This window comes from Egretta garzetta, unplaced genomic scaffold (genome assembly GCF_000687185.1).
Source record: "Egretta garzetta isolate BGI_Z169 unplaced genomic scaffold, ASM68718v1 scaffold135, whole genome shotgun sequence".
NCBI lineage: Eukaryota > Metazoa > Chordata > Aves > Pelecaniformes > Ardeidae > Egretta > Egretta garzetta.
The window spans coordinates 304065-317712 of NW_009259594.1; the positions used below are offsets into that span (position 1 = coordinate 304065).

The 13648-nt window shown below is 43.1% G+C and overlaps 1 protein-coding gene across 3 annotated transcripts in view; it reads left to right on the forward strand.

The window, feature by feature from the left end:
- Positions 1-13094, forward strand: part of PCGF6 (polycomb group ring finger 6) — a 34446-nt gene extending 21352 nt beyond the window's left edge. Inside the window, exons 10-15 of one of the 3 annotated variants that reach the window (XR_004841906.1) lie at positions 4968-5205; positions 7408-7511; positions 7857-7968; positions 8767-8849; positions 9391-9819; positions 9909-13094. Coding sequence is in view for 1 of the 3 variants with exons in the window: in XM_035893626.1 (XP_035749519.1) it covers positions 4968-5024 (57 nt within the window). In the remaining 2 variants the exon portion in view is untranslated. The other 2 variants (XR_004841905.1, XM_035893626.1) reach the window with 2 other exon arrangements.
- The last annotated feature ends 554 nt before the right edge of the window (positions 13095-13648 follow it).

The following is a 13648-nucleotide window of genomic DNA, read 5'->3' on the forward strand; positions in this document are numbered from 1 at the left end:
TCCTGGGAAAAAAAAGTTGAATGGGTCAAGTCTAAAAATTGTAAGGGCTGTTTCTTTTTCACCAAGACCTGAAATTCAATGAGGGGCATAATTGTCCTGGCCCAATGAGACTACAACTACAGAGGAACATTTGATGGATTTTGCACTAACCTCCAAGGGCATCTTGTGCCATCATAACCTTCCAGCCTTTCCAAACCAGTGTTGGAGCTTGGAATGCCCCTAATAGCTCTTACTAGAATGCTGAAACACTCTTCAAAACTGCTGTTGTCATTTACCAGTTTTGGAGGTTCATTGTAGATGCTTCATGCTAAGAAAACATCTTCAGTAGCTACTTATGCAATACAAAGTCATTTAAAGGAATAAACATAGGGGGGTTTTATTTAGATGAGTACAGTCACTGTTAGAGGAGAAAAATAACTGCTCTTCTGAATTGCATTTTTCACGTACAAGTTCATTCATGTCAGCAGTTACTCTTTTTGCTGAGAAAAGTGATTTTAAAAATGCAGATAAGTTTCTCTTTGCCAAAGGCATTTATTTTAACGTGCATTCTTTGGCAGCATCTATGTTGGAAGTTTCTTCCAATGCAATGCAATATAACATATGTTGTGTGCGATTTATTTCTTTGGGCCATAATCACTGCAATTTTTAGGGGCTTTTACTCCTCCTGAATGGTTCTCAAATGCTCAAGATTGTTTTGTGAAGATTTTGAGTGTTGGGAGTTTTTTTTCCCTGCTGAATAACAATGTGTAGTGATGCCTTAGAGCCTCAGTAAATTAAAGCATCCTAAAAGTGCAAGCTAGCAGGGTTTTAGCTGTTCTGAATAACTATGTGTCTTTCTAACAAGTGTAGGAAGAGCAAATGTGATCTGATGGGGAAAATAAGTATCTCTGATACTGGCCCCATAGTAACCTGTTTGGGTTGGTTTAATTGGAGTAAATAGGCAACTAATTTTAGTGATTGAATGTAAATAATTTACATGTTTCTGTGTAGTTGATGAAAGGCTAAAAAAGAACCCAGGAATAAATCTTGTTTAATCTTGGAGATATCAAGATATTTTAACATTTCTGAAATTAGGTGGTTGAATCTTTCTAATTAGCTGGAAATAGGATTTCTAACTGTTTAGGGCAAAACCATAAAAAATTTGCTGCACAGAATTTATATAAAAAGAAGCAAATTTGTGCAATTTTTAAAACAGCGTAAAACTTGTGGAATTTACTGCAAGGAAAAGGCTCAATTGTGTTACCAAGCATTGAGATCCGCCTGTAATTAAGAGTTTGATCAAGTAGCTAAGGAAGGAAGCAGGTTGTTAACTGTATGGGAATATAATTTCTTCCCTCTGTTACCTTCCTTTCCTTCGCTGCACGAATGCAATAGGATCCAAGCTGCGAGTTACTTTCACTTGTCTGAAACTGGCTGCCTCAGAGCTCTGCATCACTGATGGATATAATGAGATCACACCTGGGAAAAGCTAAAAACAGTAGCTTCCTTTATGTCCTTGGCCCTTGGCACAGAGGTCTGGCAGACTATAGTGCTCTCTTTGTAACTCTCGCCTTTCTGTAACCCAATGCCACTGTATTTTTTTGGTCTCTCCTGTGCTAGGCAGTAAGAGCTGTGATCTAACTTAATTACTGTGACCCTCTAGCACACATCTGCTATGGAAGTGTTTTACTCTTTGCTGTGGGGATGCTGAATTTGGAAAGTGGGGCATGTTCTGTTGCTGCTTCTCTTGTAACATCAAAAGGTGTGTGTACTATGATGCTTGTGTCTTGTCAGTTCCACTCTAGTAGTTGGGTGTAACAGGTGGGATCCTTTCCATTTTTTTAGGTCGTGTTCACAAATGTGTGGCAAAGAGCACTGGAGAGTTTTGCTGTAGGAAGGGATCATATTTTGTTTTGCTTTTCTTTTGGGCATGTCTGAGTTAGCCTCATTCGCAATTTGTAATAAGCAGTAGGAGCTTGTTCTTTGTTTGGATTTCCTTTTAAGAAAACTCGAGAAAGCAGCTGAGCATACATAGAAATGTATAATACTTCAAAAGTGAATAATTGCAGAGTAAGCAGTGCCATTACTGGGTTAACTGTCAGCTTCTCTTTGTACAGAAGGTATTGCAGTGGTTTTGGCCTTCGGTTTAACAGGGATATTTCCTGTGTAGAGAGAGAATTCCTTTAAAATGTCCTACCGCCAAGTGTACCATTTGAAAGCTCATTCATCAGAGAATACATGGTAGCATTTTATTCTTGTATAAATATTTCTTTCCTTTAAGAAACTCCGCCATATAGGAAAAAATGGTTTTGACCACGGTTCTCCAAAACACGAAGCTTGAATGTGTCTTACTTTCTCTGTTGAAGTAGCTAACAGGCACAAGGAGGAAGTATACCTTTGTGAAGGTATAACAACATACTGTGTGCCAAGAGGTTCCTAAGTAACTTCATAGTACCTGTTCTACCTAGCAAGAAGTGAGGGCAGTCAGGATCCTGTCTTCATATTGCAACGCAGTCTTTAAACCTAAACCCCACTTTATGATAGGCAGCGAGTGAGTTAAAGCTCCTGTCTCCTCCTGTGTCCTTGTAGGAGTTAGCAATGCATTGCTGGTTATTAACAGGATGAGAAGATGAAGGAAAGTTAGTGAGCTGGCACTAATAACACAAAATAAAATAGGGGTTTTTTTCATTCCTGTCCATTGAAGTTAAGGTAGATTGTCACCTAGCCTACACTAGGCCCTCATTTGTCATCGTAAGCATCCTTTAAATGAAAGTGAAGCTGCTTGAGACTCACAGAGCACATTTGCTGTTGTTCTGAAGCTGTTTGTATCACCTGTAGCTGTAGAGTTGGGGAACATGTATATTTGTTGTAGCCTGAACATACTCTCTTCTGTAGGTGTTTTAACGTGCTGTCCTTTTTTTGCAACATGACCCTTCTGGTTGGTTTTGATGGTTCTTATAAAAGAATGCTTTGATCCACTTTTATCAGTGCCTGCATTTTAATCCCTTTATTTGGATCTTCTGTCTTGATCTTATGACTGACATCACCATGACCAGTGATGCAAAGCATTTGGATTTAATTTCCCTTAGATTTGACTTGTGGATGCCAGAGCTTTGTAGATTCAAAAGCGACAGACCAAGTTCATAGATGAAAAGTCGTCAGGAGACGCTTGATACAAAGCTACTTTGACTTAGGGCTCAAGGAACTTCCTGAGAAAGGCTTTTGAAAGTAGAAAATTACATAGGGAGGTAGCATTCTTGCCCTTTTCATGTATTTTTGTCTAGGCTTTCACTAGGTAGCCCTTTGGTCTGCCCTGGTAGGACCTTACATTTTTAAGTTTGGTTTGGTTTTTTTTTTTTTCTTAAGTGGCTGCTTTTTTGGTACCTTCTTTTCCTGACCTAGAATATTAATCTCCTCTTTAAGTAAATGACAAAATCTGTAGCCAGAAGCAGAATTTCAGGTCTTACTAAATGGGCATGTTGGCTAAATTGATCACAGTATTGCTGTTGCAGATCTTTTGTTATGAACCTACTCTTTCACCACCACATTTGAAAACTCCAACAGCTCTTCTATGTTCTTTTTCCCTTGAAAATAACGTACTGCACTTCCCCACCACCCACCCACCCACAGAGCTGCCAAAGTTAAAGAAACTAGTGCTAGAAGAAAGAGTAAAATAATTATACACAGCAGCAATTAGGGAGGTTTTCTGCTGGAAGAGCTTTGTGGCACTAGAGGCAAAACAAGGCTATTTTTCTAATAAGAGGTCATCTTCCAGACAACACAGAGGTGTTGATAGGCACTGTCTGAAAAGAATTCCCAAGGGAAGGAAAAGAGCATGTCATGGAGGCATGGAAAATCACATTCTGTCCTCTTGAATCTTTTTGAGATCAATTTCTTAATCTTAAATTTCATCCAGTGCAAAATGGCTCAGAGATTTTTTTGTGAGTAATTGAGGGTACATCAGCCAGTCAACAGCATTTTTATATAGGTAGCAAATTATCATTTAAAAATATATACATATCTTTCCAAAATACTATGTTTAGACTCATATAGTACTTTCTACTGTTACTGTATTATAACAGAGAACCTGTAAAGAGGTGACAGTCTTGTTACTATTTTTTAATTAACTTTTTAATTAAAAAGATTTTTTTTAATGTGCTGATATACCCCCTCACACAGAACTGTTATCTTAGGTCCTGTATGTTAATAGACAAAAACATCAGAAGCAAAACATGGCAGACGTTCTAACACGTCAGTTGTGATTAACACAGTTCTCTCTTCAAAACAAAACTTTTATTAAAGCCTGTCCATATAAACAGGTCTAATGCAACAAGTCAGATTCCCAGTGGATCAGTGGTACAAGCAGACTAAGTGCTAGACCTTTCACCAACTGTCTGTGAATTAAGGGGCATAAGGAAGACTAAGGAGTCAGGAAATGTCCTGTTTCACAGGCTTTTTTTATTACGTGGAGCAGTCTCAAAAGAGGAGAAACATGACTTAATAAGCTAATAGATTTTGTTATTATTGTTATTACCCTTTGTATTCATTACTTAATAAATGTGTAGTAGTAGTCTGGGCTGTTCCAATACAGCTTCTGGCAGCACCTTCTAGAACTATGTAATTGATTACTTTTTTTATCTGCACCATGGTATCATGTGGAAAGCAGCATGGGTTACAAACAAGAGCCTGTTGTACAAAGATGAGATAATTCCATTAGAACTTGAAAATAAAAGCAAAGTACCAGGTTTTACCTTTTTTTTTTTTTTTTTAACACCCTTCTCCGTCTCAAGGAGGAGAGGGGAATATAATTTTTGCCTTGATATTTCAAAACTTGGATTTGCCATACAGAAGTGACATGGTATAAAACGGTGAGTGAGATTGAAGCTGAGGTTCTGCTATGCAGTGGCTGTCATGCCAGGCGGTGACGGAAATGCCTCATGGAGAAGGTGAAGTGGTGCGATGATGCAGTTTCTTTCTCTTCTCTCTAGGACGGTTTACTTGTTCTGCACTATGGCCTGGTAGTATCTCCGCTAACTGTAACTTGAAGATTGCTAGTATATCAGAAGGCAAAAGAATCGGAGTCATCAAGCTTCTTCACTGCTGTTTTTCACCAAAGAAGGCCATCGTATTTCCTGTGACAGGAAGCAAGTAAAAGGAACCACCTCGTACTGCTGTATGCTTGTAATTTAACGTCTGACTTTACCACTGTAAAAAATTACAGTTTCTGTAAGTACAGCTATAGATGTTGCTATGCTTTGTGTTACAAATTACTGTCTTCAAATTTCACTCAGCTCAGGGAATTTAAATGCTCAGAGTTGCTGCATTTTTTTTTACTTTCTAAAACCACAAAATCTCACAGGGTGAATGGCCTTTTTTTCCTCTGAGCTATGAGATATTGCTTACTTTCTAAGTGTCTAGCTAGAACAGTGCTCTCAGGGATGATCTTCAGTGGGCAGTATAATTTTTTTCTGGGGAGGAGACAGTCATTTGCCTAAAAAAAAAGTGTACTGTGATCGTCTGTCTTCAGATGTGATTTGGGGAGAGGAAGGGAACTTCAGAAATGCAGACCAAAATGGATAGAAAATGACACATTATAAGCATTGGTTTTTGAGAAGCAGCATTAAATTTAGTTGTTTTTCTTGAAGAAAGACAATTTTGTTTGCACTGGAAATATATTTGCTGGTAGTTTGGCTTATACCAAATGGTGGATCATGCACCTCTAGTCTTAATGGAGATGAGCTGGCTGTAAGCTGGTTAAACTATGCATGAAAAAAAAAGTAGCACCTCTTTCTACCTGCTTGCTGTATGTAAAATAGTCACTGTCAGCCTGATTCTGCTGTCACGTAAAATCTGTCAACTGACTTGACTGGCAGGAGCATAAATCCTTTCACTTTAGCACATATCTTTCTAGCAGCAGTGAAAATGGCAGCTTTTTCCACTCTTTCTAATATGTATTAGTGCATTGTAGTGGAGACCAGGGTTGAGTAATGTAATACTTGCCTGTTACTACCAGATTCACAGAGGACATTAGGTAACTTTCATTTTAACATATTAAAATGCTAGGTTTTGTGACAACCGTAATACTTCAAATTCTGTTCGGTTTAAGATTTCCATGGTTTCTTGCGCAGCATTGAGGACCAGAGCTTTGTGTGTTACGGTCTTGCTGCATACTAGGTCGTTGATGTGGAGATTCATGAAAGCTACCGTTGCACACCAGGCTCCCTCCCTCCCCTATCGTCAGTGTAGAGAGAGGGAGAAGATTCTTTTGTAAGGCGTTTCAGGGCACCTAAGTTGGCTCAGATGCACTTACTTGCTGTCAACCTGAGGACTGGCATCCTTTGTCTAAAGAAAGCTTTCATGAATCCTTCCTCAGGTCTTTAAAATAAGCATTTGGTTTTGTCTGTGAAGATGACACCATAAGAAAAAAAAAAAAGTCGTCTTTGAAGTAATTCTTGTGATGCTTCTAAAAATGTAACAGAAACATTTCTAGCTACAAATTCCTATTTTACCTTTAAAGTTTGTATGAAAGTAGTGTTTAAAATGCAGCAGAAAATGAGATTATTTTGTAAACACTTTGTGAGTTGTGTTGATAAGAGATTATATATTGTAACAGTAAAATAAACTTTATTTTAGCCAATTTAAAATTGAGCTCTCATGTCTCTGTTTCCTGCCTATGTAAGCCTCAAAATTATAGCAGTTGATACTGAAACTGCTGGATGTGCCCTGGGGTTATTAGAATGACAAATTTCAATTAGGAGGTTGAATGGTGAAAGTTTAATACCAGAATCTCCACTGGAGCTAACTGCAGTATTGTTAGCTGGAGTAACATGGAATTTCTGGGACTCTCATTTTAATGAGGATTTCAGTGAGAAATAGCTCATTAAAGATGTCAAGATGCTTTTTCAACACAGATACAGGAGAAATAATCCTATGTAGATAGAGAACCCCTTTTTTTCCTCAACACTTACACCTTGTTGTCAAAGCTACCTCTAGATTATTTTCATTTGTGTTTATGACTCTTGTTATCATGTCCCCTGTGAACCGCATCTTCCTCTGCTGCTCTGATTGTCCTGGCTTTATACAAGGCATCTGGCTCGTATACTTCGTACTGCCACATCCATTATCACTCATGGGTTTCTTTTCTATGTATGCTTAATAAAAAAAAGGTAGCAGTATCATCACATTTTACATTGCAAATTCTCTGCTAATCCAGGCTTGAACTTCATGTCTACAGAAGGGCTTATTTTCAGAGTTTTACAGCTATACAGAAGCTGATAGTTAATTCAAATGAATGTCATTCTAAGATACGGCTGACTTGCGTAGCCTCGAGATGAGTGTGCTGCCACTGGCTCTGATGTCAGTGTCAGTCTCTGTTTGTTTTTCTAAAAAAGGGCTTCTGCAATATCTTTAAGGAGAGGTTTTCTGCAGGGTAAATCACATGCCAGCTAAAATGCAGAAGGCCAGGACTTCCTACTTCATTCTTTCAGTGGCTTAATGAGGAGGACTGAAGATGCACTGCCTGTGATATTTTGGTATGAATGCTTAGTGACCTCTTATTTCCCTTTTGTCCACTTCTCTCTTTTATTTCTTCCTCACCTGCCTTCAAAAAGCACATTTTTAGCTTAGTTTTCCTGGCTGAACATCCTGCTTGCTTTTGCCTTAAAGCCTACCCTTGAAGGCACTGATGCTTTATCTGCCCTCCAGAACCCCCTGGGGCTCCGCGGGGGTGACCTCTGGCTAGTGCCAAGGCTGATCTGGGGGCTGTGCAGCTTCCTGCATAAAGATGTTCGGTCTGCTTGCTTTAAAGTGTGCCAATCTTTCGGCTCCCCTACTGTTTTATTTCTGTTGGTCTCCTTTTAACCTTGGCTTTCCTCCAGTCACTTCTGGTCCTGATGATAGAAGACCTTCTGTAACAACACGCCGTCTATGGGATGGCATCTCTGCCCTCAGGGGAGATGAGCCAGCTTCGTGCTCTGGAAGTGATGGAAGGTGTGCTTGGACTTGTTCGTTATTTTCCAGACGCTGTTATTGTTTCCTCACTTGATGAAATAGTTCTGGTTTTATTTTCTGGTTACCTACTTAGCAATGTCATGGCTAACACAGGATCTGAACTAAATACTACTTGTACTGCAGCATAATTCTGAGTTGCTTTACAGATCTGCTAGTTCTCAGCAAGAGGAGACAGTGAGACCTAGTGTCAGGAGTTCTTATAAATGCAGAATCAAACTACAGTCCAGTCATGAGCATTGGGTCTTGTTGGTTATGTCCGGCCTGTTTTCTTTGTGTTTAATACAGATTTAGTGTAGTAAGAAAGTAAGGAATAGTGAAATGCACAGCTGAGCTCTCTTTGAAAAGAGGGGGGCACTGCGATGGCAGTGCATAACTCACTCATGTTCTGAACACCGCTCTTGCGCCCAGCCTTGGTCTGCGTTGCCACTACGCCTGAGCCCAGAGAACCCCTAGCACTTATTTCCATAGGTGTGAAACAATCAACGAATTTTACTGAAAAACCATTAAAGCTGGTCTAATACTAGTCTGTGCTGAATTCCTTTTCAGGGAATCGTCAGGCATTTGTGTGCAATGATTTATGTTAACGCATGTGAACAGTCACAAATTAAAATTGCATCCCTGGCATTTCTGTGTTCACTTCTTTTCAGTGTGAACTATCATTATCATGAAATTTGTGCTCCATAGAAATGGGGGTGGGGAGGATTCACTGCAGCAGTTGAGAGAGCGCCTATTGACAGAGACACAAGTCTTTATGTATTACATCCCTTGCTTTTAAAGGGAGATGGTCGAGCTGCCCACATGAATCTTCTAATATGCTGCATGCTTAATGGAGTGCACCAGGTGCCAGCCTGAGTGTTCAGGTACTTTAAGATACACTTGTTCTGCTGTGATAAATACTTGCTGGGAGACGGAGAGAATGTTCCAAACGGCGCATTCTCATCACTTTTGCCTGCTTGTTTTTTCTACCTCCTTTTTTTTCTGTAACCCAGCACAAAGAGAATCAGCAAGGTGATCATGTGTTGAATTTTAACCATGTCATCTTTAAGACACCCTTGCTGAATGAGCCAACAGCTATTTACACTTGCTGAGGTTTCAGAAAGTAGGTGCAGATTTAATCACTGAACAGGTCACATTTTATTGTTTTTGAGATAAATGGTAATCCCATCTGAGGTGAAATGCAATATTGATAGGCTGCCCTGCAGCTGCAAAATTCTTGCTGGAGCCGTGGCACCACCTTCACTGGGTTTTGATTTAGTGTAACAGCAATACGTTTGTGTCAAAGTAGCAGTGACCTGCAAAAGAAGTATTTCCCAAAGTGGAAAAGAGGGGTTGTATTTTCTAATTGCTTGGTAAAATAGCCTGTTTGGAAATGAAATCTTAAAATGTCTGTTTTCTTCCAAGGGAAACATTAACAGTAGAAAAGCAAGTGGTGGGCACCTAGGAAAGATTGAGAAAAACAGTGTGTTCCTGGGAGAGCTGCCTTGGAGCCCTTTTCACAGGGTGCTGGGAGGCAACCAGTCATTCCAAGTCACCACGGTGTGCTCGGAGCACACTGCTTGCAGCATTGCTTTTCTCTAGCTTGTGGTGACAGAAGCAGTTATTAAATGCTGAACCATTGTGTCCTTTCTGCCATATACCTGGGACTGAAAGGCAAGAACTCCCCAGATGAGAAGCTCAACACCCTTCACAAGAACTTGCAATCTCCTTTTTCTTCCTCGCGGGACATGGGAAAATATTTCACCTATTGGTGGCAATAAAATAGCAGGTTATTTATGTGCAACGACATACGGAACAGGACTGAATGGTGGTGGTCTTCCTCTGTGTGAGCGGGTAAGCTGAACGCAGGGGCACCTGCATTCTCTTTTCAGCTCTGTCCTTGACTTGCCGTATGACCTTGACCACATTTCTTCACTTCTCAGCTCTGTCCACCGAGTGCAACGATTTCCATAAAGCGCCGTGAATGAAAAGCCCTATGCTGCTGCTGGGTTTTTGAGGGCAGGCAGTTAACTGGTGACTACCGAGACCCCCCTTGTGAATGCAGGTGGAACAGGACTAAGCAACCAAGTGTGAAGACTTTACTTTTACTTGTTTAAAAGTTTGCCAAGTGATAAACATCTGGGCTGAATTTGTTGTGTTGCAGGTTGTTCCAGCTGGAAGTGGATTGATTTAGATATCTCTGGAGAAGTTCAACCAAAAGGAACAGAAAAAACTTGGGTTTAAGAAACAAGTAGTTGGTGAACAGTTTAAAAAAAAAAAAGTAATGCTTGTTTCATTCTGGGGTGTGGGGTTTTCTGGCTTTTACGCCTTTGTATTTTGTTTGCCAATGAGCGCACACTGAAGCTTGCCTCTGTGTTGAGGCATTCATAACTTTGCCCTCTGAATGGGTTTTCTGGTGTCTAGTAAGGAAAGCTCAACTTTGTGATCAATGAATATGATTCACCTATACCTGCTTGCTTGAAACTTGGAGGAATTTGGAATCTTTGAGACCTTCAGGTTTCTCAAATGTGGCGGAACTTAAGCTGATGAGCATAAAAAAAAATATTGGGGAAGGGTCTGGGGAACAAAGGGGGGACATTCAGTCCCAGTATGATCCCATCATTAAGAATCTAGTCTGAGAATATTTTGGCTTGCTGAAACATTTTGGCTTGCTTCAAGCATTGCCGGCCATTCTTACTCATACAGCTCTTGTGCCTCTTTGCTAGACTAGGAATTTGCTAGTGAGGTGCCTTGTGCCTGAGGTTTGGGGGTTTTTTGCATTTCCATTGAAAATTTCCTTAAACTTAACGATGTTCTGAGCCTTGGTGCAAACGGTGGTTTTTTTCAGTCTGACCTCAGCTTTTCTGAATGACATCTCCAAACAGCTCGTTCTTCCAGACCGCACTCGGGTCTGGGCATGTACGCTACCCCAGAGAAGGACCACGTGCGTGTCAGTGTGTTCACGAGGCTGCTCCAGGTGTGGGGAAGCCAGGAACCGGCGTCTCTGGGTGCAGGCAGCCAGCAGCTGCCTCTCTGCTCAAAGGCAAAGCAGCTAAGCTGGCCCTGCTGTGATAGGAACAGACCCTGGTGCCTCACTTGTTTCAGAGCTGACGCTTACAGCGCTCCAAGAGCTTCGCTCCCATCTATGAGCAGCGAGTGGATGTGTGCCTGGGGCTCTGGAATTGCACTCTGAAATGTTCTCCCTTCCACCTAAGCAGGTATGTCTGTGTTTAGCGTGAGCACTGTTCCTTCTTTGTGTTACGGTGGACACAGCCCAGCTCCAGCAGGGTGGCCAGCTCCGGGCAGCAGTGTCCTCGGTGGTACATCCTGCTTTAACAAGGATATAATCGTTTATCACAGAGTTGCAAGTTCCTCTCTGGTTTAGCTGGGTGATTGCAGGGTTTGGGGTGAAGACCCCTGCACAGGCTGCACTGCCCTGCTGTAGGAGTACATCCCCCCCGTCCCTGTAATTGCAGACCCCAGCTCTGCAGCCCTGGCTCAGCTGGAATCCACTGGGACAGAACAGGTCGATGAGCATTCTCCCACTGCGCCCCACGCAGCAGCGCCGTGTTTGCACGTTACGCTGCATTTGCCGGGTGATCCTTTCTCCCATAGGCCTGCGAAGACTTGCGTGAATGAGCTTGCATTGCTCGCTCTGTTTTGGTATAAACTTTGCTTTAAAGCGTCAGGCCCCACTGATGGGGACATCCGATTGTTCAGATGCATCTGTTCGGCTGCTGGCGTTAGGGCTCTGCGTGGGTCAGTCACTCGGGGAAGAAGCTCTTCTCCTTGAAGGAGGTCTCTGTGCTAAGAGCTGGCAAGAGGAGAGCTGGATGGGTCCAGCCAAAGGTGCTGGAAGAGACTTTGCTCTGAATTGCCTATTGATTCCTTCTTGCTGAATGACAGGGTTCTTCCCCAGTCTGGAAAAGGAAATGTTTGCATTCCTGACAAATGAAAGTGTTTGTGGTTTTGTTTTTTTTTTTTCCCCTTTGGCTGCTTTTTCTTTGGCTTACCCTTTAATTAATTCCAGCATCTGGACAAGCGTCATTAGCAAAATTTCTCTGTGTGCAGCGACTCTCTCTGTTTTTAAGGGACTGTACATCTCGGTGCAGACCATTATTGCAGGAACCTCTGGTGGAGCTGAAGGACCCTTGGTTCCAGGGTCATGATGGGAACAAGGTTCTTCCATCACTGGAGCAGCAGGAGCGTGACCCAGGCCCGCCCCAGCCAACATCCCAGGCTGCAGAGACCATCCCATCTCACCTACGTGGCAATGAAATGAGCAGAGCCGGGCAGCCCCGAAGCACAGCTGCACAGGCTGGCATATCCATCCAGGAAAAAAACCAACTGACCAGCCCTGTGGCGGGAGCTTGCACCCCTGCGTGGAGGCTGGAGCTCTCCCCAGCATAAAGATGAAGGCAACACAGCATCGTGAGAAATGGCCACTCTCTGCTTCTTCCCGAGCTGATGGTGCTCTCGGTGTTCACAGCTGCCTTTTATCTGAGAGGTCGAGGTTCTGCAGAGGTATAAATCTTTAAGCATCTGCAGTGTGACTCACTCCTTTCCTCAGGCAGCCTTGGTGTTTAACCCAGTAAGAAAGATGGGGGCCACAAAGGAGGATTTATTGCCTTGTTCCAGCTTAGTGCCTCTCTGGAGAAGCCTTCTGGTGCATATAAGCTGGCAGGTGAAAGGAGTCACCCTGAAGAAAAGATAGCTGGAAAAGGAGGCCAGGATGGAAAGACCTGGAGGTCAGCGTTGGTAACATGCTGAGCCGGGCTTGTCCTTCTCTACCATCTTCATTCTCCTCCGAAAGGCAAGGAGTGTAAGGTCGTGGGTCTCCCTTAGGGTAAGAAGTGAGGGCACAAGCCCTCCTTGGCCCCACACCACGATGCATTTGGTGGGGAGCTCAGCCCTCTCGCCCAATGGCAGCAGCCACCTGGGGGGCCCACAGGAGTTGAGCAGATGGGGCTCACCCCACCTCAGTTGGGCATTAGGCAGCCCCTTCTCTGATCCTGAAATGTGAGCACCAGGAAACGGCCAGAGCAAGCTGTGCCCAGGGGCTGTGCCCACTCTGGGACACCGGGGCCCTTGGCTGCCTTCTCCACGTGTGCCTACGGGGTCACTGCCCACGTTTGGGCAAGTACTACTGGGAGAGACTGGGATGAGGGATTAAACTCCTGCAAAGGCTCCCTTGTGGGACTGGACTTCCGAGATGAGCCTTACCAAAGGGCAAATGGAGGCTTGCAGGGTGGGGTTTGAAAGGGCTGGGTTTTCTGGGTTTCATGGTCAGCAGCTCTCCCTGCTCCCCCTGGTTCTGTGCTTGCAGAGGACATTACCAGAGGACCAGCTCTGCTCCCATGGTCCCCGTAGCACAGGCGTTGCAGCCAGAGGCTGGGTGTGAGTAGCTGGGAGCCTGCTGCAGAGCTGGGGCCAGCCATGGTTGCCCAGTCAGGCTCTGTCCTTCAGGAAAGCAGCACATCCCCCTCCTCCAAGGGCTCTCGCTCACCCTAGGTCCTGGGAGAGCATTTGTGGGGCTGGTCATTTGCTCTTATCAGGGTAATTAAAGCTTGGTACCTCAGATCCTGCAAGATCATAGGGACAGAGCCCAGCAGAGGGGCTGTCAAAACCATAATGTAATCTAAACTCAAGCTTGATCCTTTCTGGTGTATCCTGAATGCCCATA